At 42.3% G+C, this 18,509-nt stretch overlaps 1 protein-coding gene across 1 annotated transcript in view; it reads right to left on the bottom strand.

Annotated features, from left to right (window-relative positions):
* Positions 1-18,509, bottom strand: part of OXR1 (oxidation resistance 1) — a 207,585-nt gene that overhangs the window by 136,240 nt on the left and 52,836 nt on the right. The window contains exon 3 of the mRNA XM_083622051.1: positions 4,476-4,520. Within this exon, the coding sequence (XP_083478177.1) occupies positions 4,476-4,520 (45 nt within the window). The remainder of the gene's footprint in view (positions 1-4,475; positions 4,521-18,509) is intronic.

The raw sequence follows: 18,509 nt of genomic DNA, 5'->3' as shown, positions 1-18,509 counted from the left end.
GTGGGTGCATGCATAGTTTGAAAGACAGGTCTTTTCATTTAAGATGCATCCCTACCTAGTTAACGGCAATGTGAAAATCTAAACAGGATATACAGGTCTAGTGCCAATGAAATGCTGGATCCCTAAAACCATAGCTAGCTGATCAGACACCGGGAACATGTGTTCCCTCCTCTCTGGAGCCAGCGTCGGGCCAAGGCATTGTTCTGTCAGAGGCAGAGCACAAAATGGTGCCCACACCTCCACCAAGGTCAAGGTTTCTAGTACTCAAAGCTTGCCAATTTATTTTGATTCCTAAAGCAGAAAACCCCACAAGTGCTTAATTATAAATTAAGCAACATACCATTTCCGGCCCTGTCGCAACATTCCAAATCTGCTTCCTGTGGCAGCTGCCTCACTCTACCTAATTTGCAGAGCAAATTCCCTCTTCGCTTCCTTTGTTAGTGTTAACTACGGTTTAGTGCTACACGCGCACCGATGCTAACCATGGTTAGCTCCAGTTATGGTTTCATCGTGCCATCACAGTTTGAATGCACTGTGTAGATTGGGGGCAACTTGTCCTACATGGCTGTCCTCAAGGTGACCTCATAGTATCATTTAGCTGGCAGGGGAAAGAGTTCTGGACACCATATTTCAAGACATTCTTATGAGAATGACGTAACTGAGACAATCTAAATAGCCTAGAATTCAGCCGAGGTTATGGGATTCATATCCAATATGAACTCCAAGTATATCAATTACTCTAATGGCTTTCTGCAGTAAAGTAGAACACTGTAACCCACAGTCTCATAGTAAAGAGTGTCCTAAAAATAATACATAATATCAAGGCATGAAAAATCAGTGCCTTTCTCTATATTTATGGCTGTTTTTTTCTGCTCTGGTATTCCAAGAAGGGAACAGTGAAATCTATATTAATGTCATTTCTCTCTGTACTTTTTCAAAATCATTGTGCGCTGCATGGTTGCTGATGTAATGCAGAAAGCACATAATCCTGTTTGGAACCGAATGTTGTTTTTCTTTCAATGCTTAGGGGCCAGAATCAATGCATTAAAAAATCATAATGCACAAGATTAAAGCGCAATCTTTACAGAGAGAAGATAGTGGCCTTATTGTTGCTGTTTTCGGATGTTACTGTGGTCTTGTGATTTTATGTTGCATAGCACCTTATGACATTTTTATGCAAGTGCAGTTGAGGGAAGCAAAGAAAGGGCAAGAAAGAAGAAGAAGAAGAAGAAGAAGAAGAAGAAGAAGAAGAAGAAGAAGGGGAGGAGGAGGAGGAGTTTGGATTTGATATCCCAGCTTTCATTCCCTTTAAGGAGTCTCAAAGCGGCTAACATTCTCCTTTCCCTTCCTCCCCCACAACAAACACTCTGTGAGGTGAGTGGGGCTGAGAGACTTCAGAGAAGTGTGACTAGCCCAAGGTCACCCAGCAGCTGCATGTGGAGGAGCGGAGACGCGAACCCAGTTCCCCAGATTACGAGACTACCGCTCTTAACCACTACACCACACTGGCTCTCAATGCTGCAGGATTTGGGTGAATGCACTGTGCACAGATGCACAAAGATGCACCACCACTCCCTTTTTTGCCAGAAGAAGCCCAAGCATTGAATGTCAGGAGTAGGGAGTCCTCAATTCCCCTTCCTCCGGAGATAGATTTGGGCCATAGCTCAGTGGCAGGGCACATGCTTTCTACAACAATGGTCTCAGAGTCAATCCCTGGCATCTCTAGTTAAAAGGGTTCAAATAGCAGGTGATGTCTGAGACCCTGGAGGACCACTGATAGATAGAGTGTAGACATACTGAGCGAGGTGGACCAATTGTCTGTCCTGGTACAAGGCAGCTTCCTATTGTCCCATGAGACTGTGCACTTGTGCACACATAAATTGTGACGGGCACTTGCAGGCATGAGGACCAGGCATCCAGTTTCACCAGCCATTGAACCATCCCCAGGTGCAGCCTGTTCACACTTATGCTGTAGACCTCTATGGCTAGACAGCTCAAATAGAAAACAATATAAACCCTGCAATGATCACAATCCTAGTTCACAGACTAGTAGACCGTAAGGCTCGGCACTGCATAATGTATTGGTTTGGAGCCCAAACTCACGTTTCACGGTGGCAACGTTGTCCCATGCATGAGGAAGGGCAAGTAGGTCCTGGAGATGTGCCCAGAATTCCAATTAACTCGGCCACTTCCTTGCGCGGCAGAATGCAAGTCTCCTCTCTGCCCACACCTGACTGGCGCAAGGCCTCGCGCCAGGGTCAATCTGGACTTGATGCACCAATGACTCATCCCAAGTTGTTGTTGTTTCCCTCTCTGCACAGATCTAACAACACAACTCACCATTATGTGCTTTTGCACTGGACTGGACTTTGGTTTCTGCTGTTGTGTGAATAGTAAAAAGGTAAAGGTGAAGGACCCTTGACAGTTAAGACCAGTCGCTGACCACTCTGGGGTTGCGGCACTCATCTCGCTTTATAGGCCGAGAGAGCAGGCGTTTGTCCACAGAGAGTTTTTTCAGGTCATGTGGCCAGAATGACTAAGCCGCTTCTGGCGCAACGGAACACTGAAACCAGAGCAGCGCATGGAAATGCTGTTTACCTTCCTGCCAGAGTGGTACCTATTTATCTACTTGCACTGGTGTGCTTTCGAACTGCTAGGTTGGCAGGAGCTGGGACTGAGCAACAGGAGCTCACCCAGTCGCAGGGATTCGAACCGCCGACCTTCTGATCGGCAAGCCCAAGAGGCTCAGTGATTTAGACCACCGTGCCACCCGCATCCCTGTGTGAATAGTAGCAATACCAAATAAAAGGAGTTGCTTATGATCATGTAGGCATTTGTGAAAGGGGTACAATCACTCAAGGCACATTTCAGAAAACCACCCCTGCTGCCAAACTGCAAAAGAAGCTCTGAAGTGACTTAGCTCTGTTTCAGCTGCTCCAATCACAGCAGTTCAAGAGAGGAGAGCTGGGAGTTCTACTTTATTTCATTCTAAGTTATCTTATAGCCCAAGGCAGAAGCAGCTGATAGGCATTATTAACTCCTCTTGGTGTCCTCCCCAACAGTTAAGCTGCTCTTGTTGCCTATGCCGATAAGTCACTACAGTAAGGCGTTCTTTAAACCTCCTTGCACTCAATTAGGTTGTCACACCTATCTGTATCCAAACTTAATGACATGCAATTTCATGCAGAGCTTATAGTTGCAAGGCTGGAAGTTGCCGCATGCTGACTACTTTTATCTTTCCTGGTGTAGAGCAGGAAGGAGAAAGTCAACAACAACAAAAACCACGAACATTAACTTTTGTAATAATGTATTTGTAGGTTTGAAAGGTTGAAAATACACTGATGGTGGAGGGGATACAAGAAGCAACATAAGGGTTAAGTCAGTCAAGGTAAACAATAGGAAAATATAAATTTCTACAAAATAGCAAAGAGGCTGTTTTCACTGGAGACGTAGTAGGGCAAACTAAACATTGCATTATATTTGCGATCACATTCAATGTCTCTTGTTTGCTTTAATTCAGCGGTGGGAACCTTCTGGCCCCCCAGTTGTTGCTAAACTGCAACTCCCATTATTTCCAACAAACATGGCCAATGGCCAGGGATGATGGGAGTTGTAGTTCAGCAACATCTGGAGGGCCAAAAGGTTCCCCACACCCTTTCCCCCAATAGCAACTGGGTGTGGAGGAAGAGGAAATTAGGTTTCGGGCTGTGAGATGCAGAGAGGGAGGTTTTCACACCCTTTCCTTCTGTACTGCAATCCTAGTGAAAAATCCCCAACATCCTGGCACAACCAGAACAACCGTTAGGCAGAGTGAGGCAGCTGCCTCACACGGCAGACTACAGAGAGCTGGGAGCAGCAGCAAGATGCTGGAGGGGCAGAGCTGGGAGTGTCACATTACCTTGTGCCCCTTAAGTGAGCTCTGCTGCCCGCAAGGGCGGTGAAGGATACTGCCCAATTATCAGCGTCAAAGGAAGATTTCACTGCTTATCTGGTCAGCTTCTGGCTAAGGAATTGCCACAGGGGTGCCAGTTCACTTCAGGCAGCAAAATGTCTTGGACTGGCCATGCTCCCCCATGCCAACACTCAGCTGCTATTTATCCCATGAGGGGAACTGCTGTTGGTAGCAATAACCACTTCTCTGCCACAGCAAATAATAGCAGCTGTGTGTGTGATTTTGGTGGGACTCAGACATGGCATAAAGGTTTTTCCCTCTCCCCGCATGCAGTTGCCCCAGTTCCTTATTAGGCTGCCCGCGAGTGCTTGTTGTTGTTGCTTTTAGCAAAACATTGAATATGATCACACACTTTTGGCGATGCAGGTCTCTGCCTTTTGCTGGTGCTGTATTCTCTTTTCAGTCCATCAGCTAAAACCTATTCGTTTACGGAAACAACGGTTTTAGCCATGGATCCTAAACAAACGCAGCTCAACGCTTCCCGGAATGCACAGCATGCATGCAAAGTGAATCTAATACTCACTGAGTGGCCTCGGGTGAGTGACTATCTCTCAGTCTCAGTTCCCATCTGCAAAAGCAAGAATAACGTTCTACCTCTTGGGACAGTAAAGATGGATGCAAGAAGGAAGGAAGAGCAATTTGCACAGAGTTGCTATAGATCACAGGAAATGCAAGTAATTATGAAATAATATAGTTCATACAAATGTTCTTAACATGACCATTAAGACGGAAGCATAAAGCTTCAACAACATTCTTAACTGATTACTTCAAAAATACCAAAGTTCATATACATATGTGTGACACTTTTGTTATATGTTGTGATCTAATTTCAAACAAATAACATACCAGAGCTGCTCGGAAAATGACAATCCCATTTTGTTTTTTGCCTGCTCCTTTCAGAGCTGTTCCATGCCTCCAAATGTTTTTATTTGCTTTCATTTTTATATTTTTTACTGACATTCTTTAAGTAGCAGAGAGAGCAGCTCTGGAGAACAGAGAATAGCTGCTGCCAAACACTAGCCTTTAAAATCTTGCCAGAGCTGAATTCTGCTGTAATCCACATTTAATGTACCCCAAGCCACAATCTGCATCACATCCTTGTCTGTGACCCAGCAGTTCATCCAGAAAGCGTCTAGAAGAAGCCAAGTAAAAAGTGAAGATAGATTTTGGCTAGGCATAAAAGTCCCCATTCAATGGATGCAGAGTCTCACGGCTTTAAGTACATTATTTCTCTGGAAATGGTGCACAACACACAAGGCCAAATGCCAAGTTATATTTAGCAGATTTTTGAAAAGACTGTTATGCTGCCCTTTAAGTATCTGCACGGCAAGGATAGTGACATCAGGCCCATTCAGATGCATAACCACACATTAGACCAATGAGTAGCCGCAGCCCTGCCATTGCACATGTTGACTACCCTCCCCCCACCCTTGGCACCTGTGTAAATGTCTGCAAGGAGGATACTGTGCATGAAGGCATCCAAGTGATTTGGGAACCTGAGCAACCGAGGCTTCAGACTGCATGGCAGAATTTTACACAAGGCTCCCTTGCTGCAGATGCATGTGCGATATGTGCAGATGCAAGGGCAGAGCTGGTCACAGTCTGCGACATTGAGGGCATGTGTGGCTACTTGGTGAGGCTTCATTCATGTTCTGGCTTCGCACGTAGAATATACGACACTTAGACTGCACCATACTCCATGCCACACAAGACGAGAGGAATCACATGGCTGCTATACCAATTCATGAAGACACACACAACTGCAAAGGAGGACATTTGCACACACAGAACTGCAAAGGAAGACATTCAGAGAAATTTGGGGAGAGTCTGGGAGGCGGAACTGGAGGCAAAAGGTTGGACTTAACCCAGATCTTTGCTTCAGCCAAGCATCTTTTAGAGATGTCTGTGTTTCCCTCTTCCTGCCCTGCATCTACACTTGCCCTGTCCCTTCTCACCCATCTATGCATGTGCCTACTACAAAATCTGGCAGCAGGGCCCAGGTGCTTTACTCCTTGTGCCACAGGGACAGTTTACAGGGAGAGAGATTGGCTGGTCTGAGCCTTGCCAATGGCAGTCAGCCCAAGAGGAATCAGGTAGCCTGGAGAGCCATTAGGGATCCTTCCAGCCCTATCTATCTAAAAACTCTCAAAGCATCTACCTGGGCAACAGAGGTGCCAAATAAACTTTAGCCTTGCCTTGGACCGCAAACCCATCCTTAACCATCTGGCCTTCTTGATCCCAGTCGCCTAATCTGGCATCTGATTCATCAACCTGTCTCCAATGTTCTCCACCTCCAGCTTCTTGGATCCATGTTTGCCAGGCTCAGAGCCCAACCACTGGCCTGTTTGGACCATGCTTTTTGCCTTTCTCTGACTTGCTACTTTCCCCTGGCAGCTATTTTCAACTCTTGAGTTCTTCTTTTGAACTGGTGACTGACTGAACTGTCTTCTCACTTCCTCCATGTGCGACTTCATCTTCAGTAAACGAGAGAGAGAGAGAGAGAGAGAGAGAGAGAGAGAGATATCTGGCTTAAAATGAACAAGTTCCACCTCCTCCATGACACATGTACACAAATCATGTAAGTTTAGGAAGCCAAATGGATTTGTTATCATCATTCCCCAACAGTTATCTTGAATAAAGAATAAAGCAAAGTGCAGCTCTTAACTCTAAAGGCAAAATAAATACCTCTTCACTGTGCCTGCCCAGAACCCCTGTGTGTTTAAATTCCTGGCTTCAGTGAGCCAAGTTCACTTGCACAAAGCAAGTTTGCCTCATTCAGATATGACTGAAAAACCTTCATTCCATTAGCGTGGCTGCCTTTCTCATTCAAATCCCCCTCACAAGCCACTTCTGATAGTCAACACACATTCTCCATAACAGCTATTTTATGTCAAAGCAGAAAGATCAACATCAAGCAGCATGAGCTTTGAAGCATCCCCCCCACCCCCGATTCATTTAGAGATTGTGAATTATAACACATTCATGTCTTATCAGATTGCTCTTCAGTAAGTCCTGATTGTTAGCGATTTCAATGGATCCTTGAATGCAGGGAGTTCAGCTACTGTGTTGATTCTCAGTACCAGGTCCTTAGCACCTTACAAGATTAATGCAACACAGATCGTGACAATGTGCCATTTTAGAGAGCTTTTTACAGTATGCTGAAAATATTTTGTTAGAGGCAGCATACCTCTTAATAGCAGCTGTTTGTGCAGGTTGGCAGAATGCTGTTGTGCTCATGTCCATCTTACAGGCTTCCTTCAAGCATCTGGTTGGCTCTTGTGAGAACAGGTGCTGGACTGGATGGGCCATTGGCCTGGTCCAGCAGTTCAGCTTATGTTCTTATTGTGAGAAAACCTGATGATAAATCTGTGGTCTATCTAGCCTAGTAATCGCCCTATTTCTCGAGCTGGCTCCCCATTCTTCATGTGATGAAGGTGAGGAGGCCTCCCAAGGCAAGTTAAACATATTTCATCTGACAATCTCTTATGTATATTGAGCTGTGTAAAATTTGGCCGTCTTTGGATTAGTGAAATAGCTGAGTTTCCATCTGGAATGTCACAGATATCTGCTTTTTCCACCAAAGCCCCATAAGCCTAAAAATACTGGGGGGGGGGGCGGACTTATTCAGGGCTTAGATTTTACTAGGCTATCCAAGATAACAATAAATGAAAATGCAGAAGGGAATGTTTCAAGGCAAGGGAGTCAACCTTTCTTAGCAAGAAGGGAACAATTTGTCTGTATTTCTGATGGCAGCTCTGTCAATATATATATCCCTAGAATTATCACTCTGCTCATTTTAGGAGCGGACTTCTTACCCATCAGCCTCTCTTGCAAAGGACAGCAATATATAAAGCACAATCCTTAATCCTATATTTTATTGAAAAGCTGTCCAACAAAGAAAATTTAACGCTTGCCATCTTCTCTCAAATCTCACCGGAGGCTCCAACCAGGAGTGATTTGTGTTCTGCCCCAAAGAGGTTCTTAACTCATTACGTAAGCCTTCCCAACACTGCACAGGAAATTGGTATTACTATCCGTAAGTTTTTTTAGAAGGCAATCGTTTTGGTCCTACTGTAGCTGCCATGGCCCAAACCTCAAGCTCAGAGTCAGAAGAAGACGACAGCCTGGCTGGATCTAAGGCTGCTGGGACACTGGCTGTACTGGTGCGTCAGGCTCCTAAAACTGTGAGGCCACCAAACCAAAGCCCACCAAACCCAGGCCCCCATGAGAAGCTTACCTTGAGCTTGTTTTGGACCACAGGTATGAAATTTACGGCATGTAATGCCTTAAGAGAAAATATTATGAAGATGATATACAGGTGGTACATGACCCCAGTCAAGCTTGCAAAAATTTACCATTTGCCCGATAATAAATGTTGGAAATGTAAAGAAAATGAAGGTACATTTTTTCACCTTTGGTGGACGTGCCCTAGGATTAAGGCTTTCTGGGAAATGATTTATAATGAAATGAAAAAGGTATTTAAATATAGCTTCCTGAAGAAACCAGAGGCCTTTCTCCTGGGCATGGTCGGCCAATTGGTGTTAAAAAAGGGTAGAACTTTATGTATGCCACAACAGCAGCAAGAATACTCATCGCAAAGTATTGGAAGACGCAAGATCTACCCACTCTGGAAGAATGGCAGACGAAGTTGATTGACTTTATGGGATTGGCAGAATTGACTGGCAGAATCCGTGACCAGGGAGAAGAGTCGGCAGAAGAAGAATGGAAGAAATTCAAAGACTATTTGCAAAAATACTGTAATATTAAGGAATATTGAGTGATGTTGGATTGAAATTAAGGGGTTATTAGCTGTAATGGTACAAAAGAATATGAAAAAATAGTTCTTTTTCTTTGTATGTAAGTAAAAGTATAAGTTATAATAATTTAAGAAGATGGATAGAAAATAAGGTTTTTAGCTGTAATGCTATGAGATAAGGATTTGCTGGATGAATAATTTGAACTGGAATACAAGAAGGGGAGGCATGAGGAGGTCAGGGAAATATGTTATTGGAAAATAAGTTATGAAATCTATGTGTTTTTAATATTTTTTTCTTTTCAAATTCTTTTTTTCTTTTTTTCTTTGTTTGTATAAAATGGAAAACCCTAATAAATATCTTTTTAAAAAGAGAAACTTACCTTGAGCTTGAGGAGCCAAGTGCCTCCTTCACTACCATGCCTGCCGTACAGCATGCCTGGCAGGAGACCCCAAAATAGAGAAAGAAAACCCCTATGCCCAGGCCAGGCTTCTGGCCCTCTTAAAGTCTTCTTTAAGCAAGGGGTTGGGACTTAAGACAGGTAGGCTGAACAGGTGAACAGCCTTCAACAACCTCAGGCCATCCAGATGTTGTTAAGACTACAATTCCCATTATCCCTACTGGCTGGGGTTTATGGGAGTTAAGAGTTCAACAAGATGTGGAAGGAATGAGGAAGGTTGGGCAAGAGACAGGTTCCTAAAGGCCTCAATCTATTTTTGTTGGAGCAATTTGCTGAGACAGAGCTGTCCATGGTGTTTGCCTTGCTCCATCATGAATTACACTCTCCTTATTGGGACCAGAACAAGACAACAGGCACAGAAAGAATATGATACATCAAAAACAGAATTCGTTGAACATACCGATGGCATATTCAATTTCATTTTAAGTACTGCTTTGCACCCTTTTGCTTACTTCTCCCATTTATATTCTTCAAAGGAATGTATAGAAGCTTCTCAATTTTCTCTTATCCTTTGACATAGGTCAGCCAGAGAAAGAATGAGTGCTTCAAGGCAGCCAATAAATTTTATGGCTGGATGCAGATTTGAACCCAGGTGTCCTAACTATTACACTTCACTGGTTAACTGGCAATACTAGTCTGTGTGTGCGCACTGGACTACAGCTAGAAATTTTATTTTCTGCTGACTCTGTTAAGTTCTAGAACCTGATATAGATTATAGAATTTGCTTCTGATCTGTATTGTACTGTGCTCTAGGCTTGCCAAATAACTCAGGCTAAAAGTTTGAATAACAACAACACCACCACATGGGAGAACTGCTTAGTCATAGCTGTAATATTTCAGTTCATTAATCGTCAAGAGCAATAGGCAGATAGATATATAAAGCTCTCTAATACAAATGAAGTCTTAGCTGAATGTAACCGATACATCCTATGTGTGAGAGTAACAGGACAGATCTTGTTACCTTTCTGTAATAATAGCTTTACCATACTTCCTGTTTACATGACTTATGTGAAGGCACCTCTAAAGTCTTCCACTCAATATTGTACAGCAACATCCAGCTCTTAACAGGGCCAAAATTACAGTTTAACATCTGAAGGAAACATTTGAAAAGCTGCCCCAATTCCCCCCTCCCCAAAAGATCCCCACCACCAAAAGAAGGATTCTGTGGATTGTCAAGTTTTTTGGGGGGGTAGATAATTTCTTATCTGAGCTGGTGTTTTGGTGCCAATGATGGGCAGGGAAGAACGAACATTTAACACTGTCATACTCTACCTCAATATGCTTAACGCATATGAAGATCCACTCAAAACACAGGGAAAGGCGTGATGGCAGAGAGTTGGCAAAATCAGGAATATATAAAGCAAGTGGAAGAGAGAGAAAGTATGTCTCCCTTTCTCAAAATATGAGAACTCCCCAGCTCAAGCCAAGTCCTACGTCCAAACAGCCAGCACTAGCCAAAAACCAAAGGGGGCAGGTAAGCCCTGGAACTGCAAAGGTGAGTCACGGAAGCTATGCTGCTTCCTCTTTTGTGCCCCATGGCAGGAGCTTTGCTTCTCCCACTCTCAAGACATTAGAAATTGGGTGTCACCTAATGATTGGTGGCAGGTTGGGGACATCATAGGAGGGGTGTTTCCAGCTACCCCACCCCTTCCTTTTGGAAGGCTTGCAAGCTGCTGCAGGAGACAGGCTGTGAGCAACAGCACGGGAAATGTTCCTCAGACCTAGATGTTTCCCTGTCATTTCTCTATCACCAGGAGTTGTAAAGTTGTTAATGTAATGTTTTTATATTTATAGCACTGATTTTTTTTGTTATTATATTTGCTATTGTGTTGTTTTGCTGTGTTATTACGAAATGGTTTTTTTTGCACTGTTTGGTTTTTGAAATGCATCCCTGTTTTCTTTGTTGTAAGCCACTTTGAGCATGCTTTTGTGTGTGTGTGTGTGTGTGTAAAAGTGGCATACAACTAAAATTATAAATGAGTGAATGGCAAGCAAGAAGAAATGTATGAATAACCAGAGAAGAGTGGTGATGGGCTCCAGTTTAGACAACTTAAATAAAAAGATTAGACCTAGGCAAGATTAGATCTAGGTAGATTAAGGGTTATACTGTGGAATTCCAGAAGCTGGAGAAAATAACAGGGAATGGATATCACTTTCACATTTTCCACGTATTTCTCCAGTGGACTGCTTTGATTTGCCTTGCCCCTTACAGAATCGGCTGCAGTAGCTTTTCTCACAAGGCTGATGTTTTCGTTGCTGCGTGAAAGCACCTGAAAGGTGCATCTGGCTTATGGAATATGTTTCTGGAAACAAAAATGTGCAATTGCATTATCTTGATCTGATTCTGCAAAGCAATTCTTCTATTCTTATGGGGCTGGTAGAATCTAAAAAGAAGATGCATATACATGTTTGCTTTGGAACCCTTGCTTTCTCCTGGCTGCTAAACCCTTTTCTGGGACTTTATATTTGGGCAGGATGTCATCGTGTCAATCTTACCACACTGTCCCCTTAAAATGCTTTGATAGCTTATGCAATTTTCTGATTATCTGGTCATTCATATTTGTATCCTGTTTAAACTTTGTTCCCAAAACTTGTGCAATTACGGAGTTGAGAATCACTTTTGAGGTATGAGTGACTAATCTTTTGGCAGGGATGTGGGAGGATTAATGGCTTTATGGCAAAACAACATTACTAGCAGCAGACCCATCTGCCTGCAAAGAAACAGCAAAGAGGAAATGCAATTTTCCCATGGCAGGTCAAACTCATTTAACAATGTGCAGCAGCTGTTAAAAAGGACACAGAAACTTTAGACCATATGATTACTAAGGGGGGGGGGGATCATCTAAATCACCCAGGAGAGTACCTCTGTCTTAAATTTTATTATACTTTTGCCATCTCATTATAATAGCCCTCCCAGAAGAGCTACAGCAGAATGTCTCACCACATCCTTTGTCACCCATCCTAAATTCAGTGTAGTCAATGCAGAACCTAGCAAGTGAATGTTGCCATTATACCACACAAAAAGTATTCCCCCCCCCCCGGAATTACAGCAATTATTATTGGCCAAGTACTCATTTTGACATTAAGAGCTCATTTAAGAGCATGCATGTTTGTCAGAGGCCAAAGGGATTACTTTCGGTGTTGTAAATTATGCTCCTGTCTCGTGTATTTATTTGTTTATTGAGGTACCTATCTACCACCAATCCATACACCAATATATACAATAAGATATGACCTACCATAAAAGCAGTACATACCTTTCATTCTGTACAGTGCCACACATAGCTCAAACACAACATTAGTAGTACAATTCAGGAATTCTCTTTGTTTTAAATGGCAGAAGAGAATGCACTTCACTCTTTCCTCACAGTATTCTAGCTTTAAATTTGTTAGTAATTTTTATTTTTTTAAAAAAGTGTATTAAAGTAGAAAGTTTCATAACAAAACTCATCTAGGTTTGACAGTTAGTCACTAGCCATGTTGAGGTGACATGACTTTTGATTCTGTTTCATGGCGTTTTCCTCCCCTGCACCTACTCAATCTCTTTTTATTCCACAAACACTAATTTCAGCACCAAGGACAGTTCCATGCTGCCTGTATACTATTTCAAACCAATCACTTTAGGTTGAAGTAATTGTTTTGCATCTAAAGGCAGCCTTGAATTTAATGTTTGACGTTTGTTGTGCTTTTATTATGTTGTAAGCTGCCTAAAGTGGCTGGGGCAACGCAGTCAGATGGGCAGGGTATAAATAATAAAAAACTACTACTACTACTACTACTACTACTACTACTACTACTACTACTACTATATTACTTGCCATCTAAGACAGCATTAGCTTTCTTTATTTTTAAAGAGTTCAAAATTCACTGGAAACCAATACAGAAAGATTAATGCAACTTCCAAAGCCACCATTTTCCATTTTCCTAATAAAGATCCTAAGTTGCTAATTACTTCAGCTATTGTGGCAGCGAACATCTGCTTGCACACTTTTATCTTCCTAGTGGCCTAATGAGATTAAAAAAGCTGATGCATTTTTGAAGCAGGGATTGTTTGTGGCTTACAAGCTGTCCTGTCAATTATTTCTTTCAGCAAAAGTGGTGAATTACACTAAAACTAGAGGCTTGGAAACCCAATGTTTTTCTAGTTTGTTTACTAAGGAAACGTTCCCCTCCTGTAGACAGATCAGACCTGATCCACAACTTCTAGGCTCCTACTGCAACACACTCTGCACAAGGCTGTTCATGAAGGCAACACAGGAACTTCAACAGGTGCAGAATCCTGCATGCCACCATCCTAGTGGTGAATGTTCGACCTGCATTGAGCCATTTCTTCTGGACTCATTCAAGGCCCTGTTTCTCATCTTTAAAGCCTAGCATGACCTTCAGGACTGCCTCCTTGTATAATCCAACATCAGGTGAGGATGAGTGAGCAGGCTTTACAGCCTCTGCCATTTTTTTGTGGCAAGTTTGGGTGGTAGTGCCTAGGAACCAAGCTGCTTTTTCAACTGCCCTAAGTTTGTGGAGCATCATTCCTAAAAAGGAAAGCTATCTTCTTGATAGTTTAGAAAGAATTGTAAAGCACACCACTTACATCAAGCATTCACTTATCGCAATTGTCATTTGTCTTCCATTGTTATATTGTCTAATATTAGATGGTCGGCTTGTAAGTTGTGTTTTTGTTATGCCACCTTCTCTCGAAGCATTTTTGGAAATGTGGTATATTAATATTCTAAGCAATAAATATAAATACAGACTTCCTCAATGCCTTACCCTGATAGACTAGCTCATTGGCTTGATTACCCTTTGAACAGAATTGGGGCGAGGAACCTTTGGCCTTCCAAATGTTGCTAACTAAAACTCCCATCAGCCCCAGCAAGAATTAATGATGCTCAGGGATGATGGGAGTTGTAGTTCAACAATATCGGGGGGGGGGGGACACAAAAGTTTCCCCATGCCTGATAAGAAGAAGAAGAAGAAGAAGAAGAAGAAGAAGAAGAAGAAGAAGAAGAAGAAGAAGAAGAAGAAGGAAGTTGTTGTTGTTTTAATCAACTTCTACACAATTATTTCCAGGCAATACAAAATAAAAAAACTGCAGAATCTCCAGTTACATATGCACACACAAGAACTACAGCAACTAAATTCAAAACAAAACTAAAACAATACAAAATAGACACTCATGGCAAATCCATCTGATAAAGCTTATTAGAACAAAAATGTTTTCAGTTGTCTCTAGAAAGTGGGTGCCTGCCATATCTTTAAAGGAAGGCTATTCCACAAACCAGGGGCAGATGTAGAGATATAATGTGGTGCTGCCCCTGGAGACTTTCTGAAGGCTTCAGGAGTGAAGCAACAAAATACTCCACATTCTTACAGGACCCGATAGCTAGTATATATAACCATTTTGCTTCCTTCTTTCCACTCCTAAATATGCTCAAGAAATAGCAGGGAAGCAATTCCTGCATACTAACTAGGGAAAATACCCATTTATAGAGTAAGTATTTTTTTTCCAAGCTGGCAATATTTTCATAAAGAGATATTCTTTATCTGAAATTCATCTGGGCGTTATCAAGAAATCATTCTTCAGTACATCTGGAGCAGAGTTAAATTTTCTTTCCTGGGAGCCTTTGATTACCTCTCTGCATGCAGCGACGTGTGCTTAATTAAAACTTTAATGGAAAGTGCCATTAAAAATAGACACACAACGCATACCAAATTGTACTTAAGACTCCCCACCAGAAAATCGGCAGAGCCGTATCTCCCTGGAAGTAAAATGGCAACAGCGTTTAACTTGAAGTACCCTCAAATTGTGAGATTTATAGCCATGTTACATATAAATATTGTACTGCCATAAAAAGGCAACATATGGCAAGAGCCATTTGTTAGCATTTCATGGTGTCTGATAAAAGCACCATACCCATTTGCACTGTAGGCTAAATAACTGACAGTACCATTCTAACTACTGTATGTCCAAATGGGATTTCTTCACATGGTTGGATTAACACATTTTTAAAATGCTTATGCTGATGATAATGAAGTTTTGTAGAAAGTATAGGATTGCCATAGATCTTTGATTTTACCTGCTGGCAACGGCATTCCTAATAAGTAAGTCTGAACAAAAATGCACCTATAGCTACAGATATTCCTACTGTATACTCAATCAGATTGTATGGGATTTTTTTTGGTTAATGAAAAACCAATGTTTTCATACATTAATCTTTTACGATTACAGATTTTGACAATAAATCTGTAAACAGGTAGGTAGCAAGCTGTTGGGTTCAAGCAATAATTAATAAAACTGAAAAGTATGCATTAACTTGGCAAAAAAAACAACCTTGCATTTTAGCTGAGAAAAATTAACTGAGGTGATCTGGGAAAGATTTTGAAATTGCCAGGTCACATGACTGAGCTGAACAGGCTTACGATCCAGGCTAAGGCCCTCCTCTCTGGTTATGTTTCCACCATGTCCATTGCACATCACTTTTAAAGAGCTTATGCCTGCTTAAGATCCACTGGGCTCAGCCCACCCAGCTGGCTACCTGTTGAGACGGGATGGGGTTGTCAGGGGGGGAAATGCTGGCATATCTCTGCCTGTGTTGAGGATGAGGGAGTTAAGACACCGTTGCGCAGCTGTGCTGGGGTCTCCCGGCTCAGCCGGAGATCTGCTGGATCCTAGATCACTCATCCTGTCAGATCTTGCTATAGGGTTGTTCCCTTAGTTGCCGATGTCAACATCTCTAGGCAACATACAACAAAGGAGTTAAAACAAGGTAACACCTTCTGTTCTGTTCTGAACAACTTTTAAATGTACAGGAGCTTTTTACATTTGGACGCCACATTTATTCAAAACAATTATTGCAGAACACAATAATTTTTTATATATTGACTCCTTTCTTGCTCTGCTTTTTGAAAGGCTTTTGACATCAGTTCTCTGTTCATTTTAGTTCTCCGTTTGTTTTCTTACTTTAACAAAATTAACAAATGTCATATGAAATACTCAAGAACCACACCCCAATTTCTGTACTGACTCTTCTATTCTGGTGGAGCCCGGCTTAAAATATATACATAAAATGGGCTTGCAGCTAAATCACATGCAATCTTCCACTCCTCCCATAACCACAAAAAGATTCTCTACAATATACTGTATGAAATCAGTGAGGCTGACTTTATCGGCATGTGCTCTGTTGGTTTTGTAAAATAAATTCTGTGTAAAACACATTTATACTTTGAGATTCTGTCCTGCTTAAAGCATGCCTTATTGAATAAGTAAACAATGCAACCTGATTTCTGCATCCTGGGGCAAGTTGGTAGCAGAGTGACAGGCGATAACATCTCAATAGAACTGACATGCAAGATTCCTTGCATTTTATTTCACCCATCTACTTGCAAGTCTGAGTTTGTGATTGTAAAGAGAGTGGTCTACGTGTTCACAGCAGCAAATGTCAAGAGGCGATCCTTCGCATTCAAACGTTAATCCCTGGAACAGGGTTGGCTGTCCTGACTCCTGCCCCCAAACATGACAGCAGATGCTCTTACTTGTATGTAAGTAAGCAATCTTTACTAAAGCAGAGTAATGGTACAGACTCAGAAGGGAGAAAGGAGCTAATCCACTCACCAGAGTGGTGCATGCTCTGGTTATCTCCTGCTTGGACTACTGCAATGCACTCTACATGGAGCTACCTTTAAAGGTGACCCGGAAACTACAACCAATCCAGAATGCGGCAGCTAGACTGGTGACTGGGAATGGCCACTGAGACCATATAACACTGGTTCTGAAAGACCTACATTGGCTCCCAGTATGTTTCTGAGCACAATTAAGTATTAGTGCTGACCTTGAATGCCCTAAATGGCCTTGGCCCAGTATACCTGAAGGAGTATACTGGTATCTGAAGGAGTATCTTGGTAGTGGCACCCGCCCTGTGGAACGCCCTCCCATCAGATGTCAAGGAAATAAACAACTATCAGACTTTCAGAAGACATCTGAAGACAGCCCTGTTTAGGGAGGTTTTTAATGTTTGATGTTTTATTGTGCTTTTAATTCTGTTGGGAGCCACCCAGAGTGGCTAAGGAAACCCAGCCAGATGAGCGGGGTATAAATCATCATCATCATCACCATCATCACCATCATCCAACTTTGGAACTTTCACAAGGCAAAAGTTTAGCAAGGATGCACATTGGCTTGGTTCATGAGCCCAGTGACAAGAAGTTCAAGGCTGTATGGGGGCTGAGAAGGTACTGAAACAAGTTTCCACACCTGCCTGGCAAGCTTTAAAGGTGAGGCAGGGTGCAGCCCTTACTTATGTGAATATTCCTGCAGGACTGTCTCACCTGCAAGCTGACACTAAATGTAGATAGAAGCATTACCTTGTCCTGGGAGAGAGTGCTGGGCCTGTCTCCCTCTCTCAATTCCGTTTAGCCACCCCAGGTTGTGCATAGCAGCCTCCCCAAGACTCTGGCAGGGCCCTCATCCACACAGAAGAGGGGGCAGCAGCTGGAACACCTGCACCAACCTTGGAGCCAGTTGTGCTCCATCTGTTCCAGCCCCACACTTCCATCCCTTCTCATCTCTGTCCAGAGTCTGCCATCCTGTGCCTGAGCCCAAAAGCACAAAGGTATTCATGACATCTGCACTGAACAGCAGAACTAGCCTCCCTCTTGTCACTGTCGGACAATCTTTAAATAAAAACCAATGTTTAAACAGTTGATGCTTGCACTTGCAAAAGAACACAGCGTGTCGATGATCTGCAAGAGACCATCCTAGACAAGAAGCCATTCTATAGATAAATGTGTGAATTAACATTTACAAAAAAACCCAAAACAGCCTGTCTGTTGCAATCATCACATATACTTGCCACCCAGAATAGACCAAGTGAAGCGCAAGCCCTGTTGCTCACATATTATAATATCATTCAATTTGTGTGCCAAAAAAGTAAGAAAATACCACTAAGTTCCATGCACAAGATACGGGAATAAAATGAAAAAACATTCTGCTTTAATCAGCTATTGCACCGCCAGTTCATTCCAAAAATAGATTTCAGCAATATATAACAAAAAAACACAGAAAGAAACAGAAGATGCAAAATTTTGAGAGAGAAATAATTGAGCCAGTTATAGTATATCATAAATAAGTAATCTAGACCTGCGTTAAATATAGGCATCCAATTAATAGCCATGACTAACTTAGGTCTATTAATTTCATTGGGTCTACTCTAAATAAAATTAGTTGTCAACAAGCCTTCATTTCTAGGTCACTTTTGAATTCAGCTGCTTTTCATTCCTAAATACCCCTTTCCACTTCTTCAAATCTTTTTAGAGAAATTGTGAAGGTGATGGCAATAGCTTCCTA

This window comes from Podarcis filfolensis (assembly GCF_964270895.1).
Source record: "Podarcis filfolensis genome assembly, chromosome: 7".
Lineage (NCBI taxonomy): Eukaryota > Metazoa > Chordata > Lepidosauria > Squamata > Lacertidae > Podarcis > Podarcis filfolensis.
Note: the sequence above shows the minus strand (reverse complement) of the source record. Positions and strands in the feature narration are given on the sequence as shown.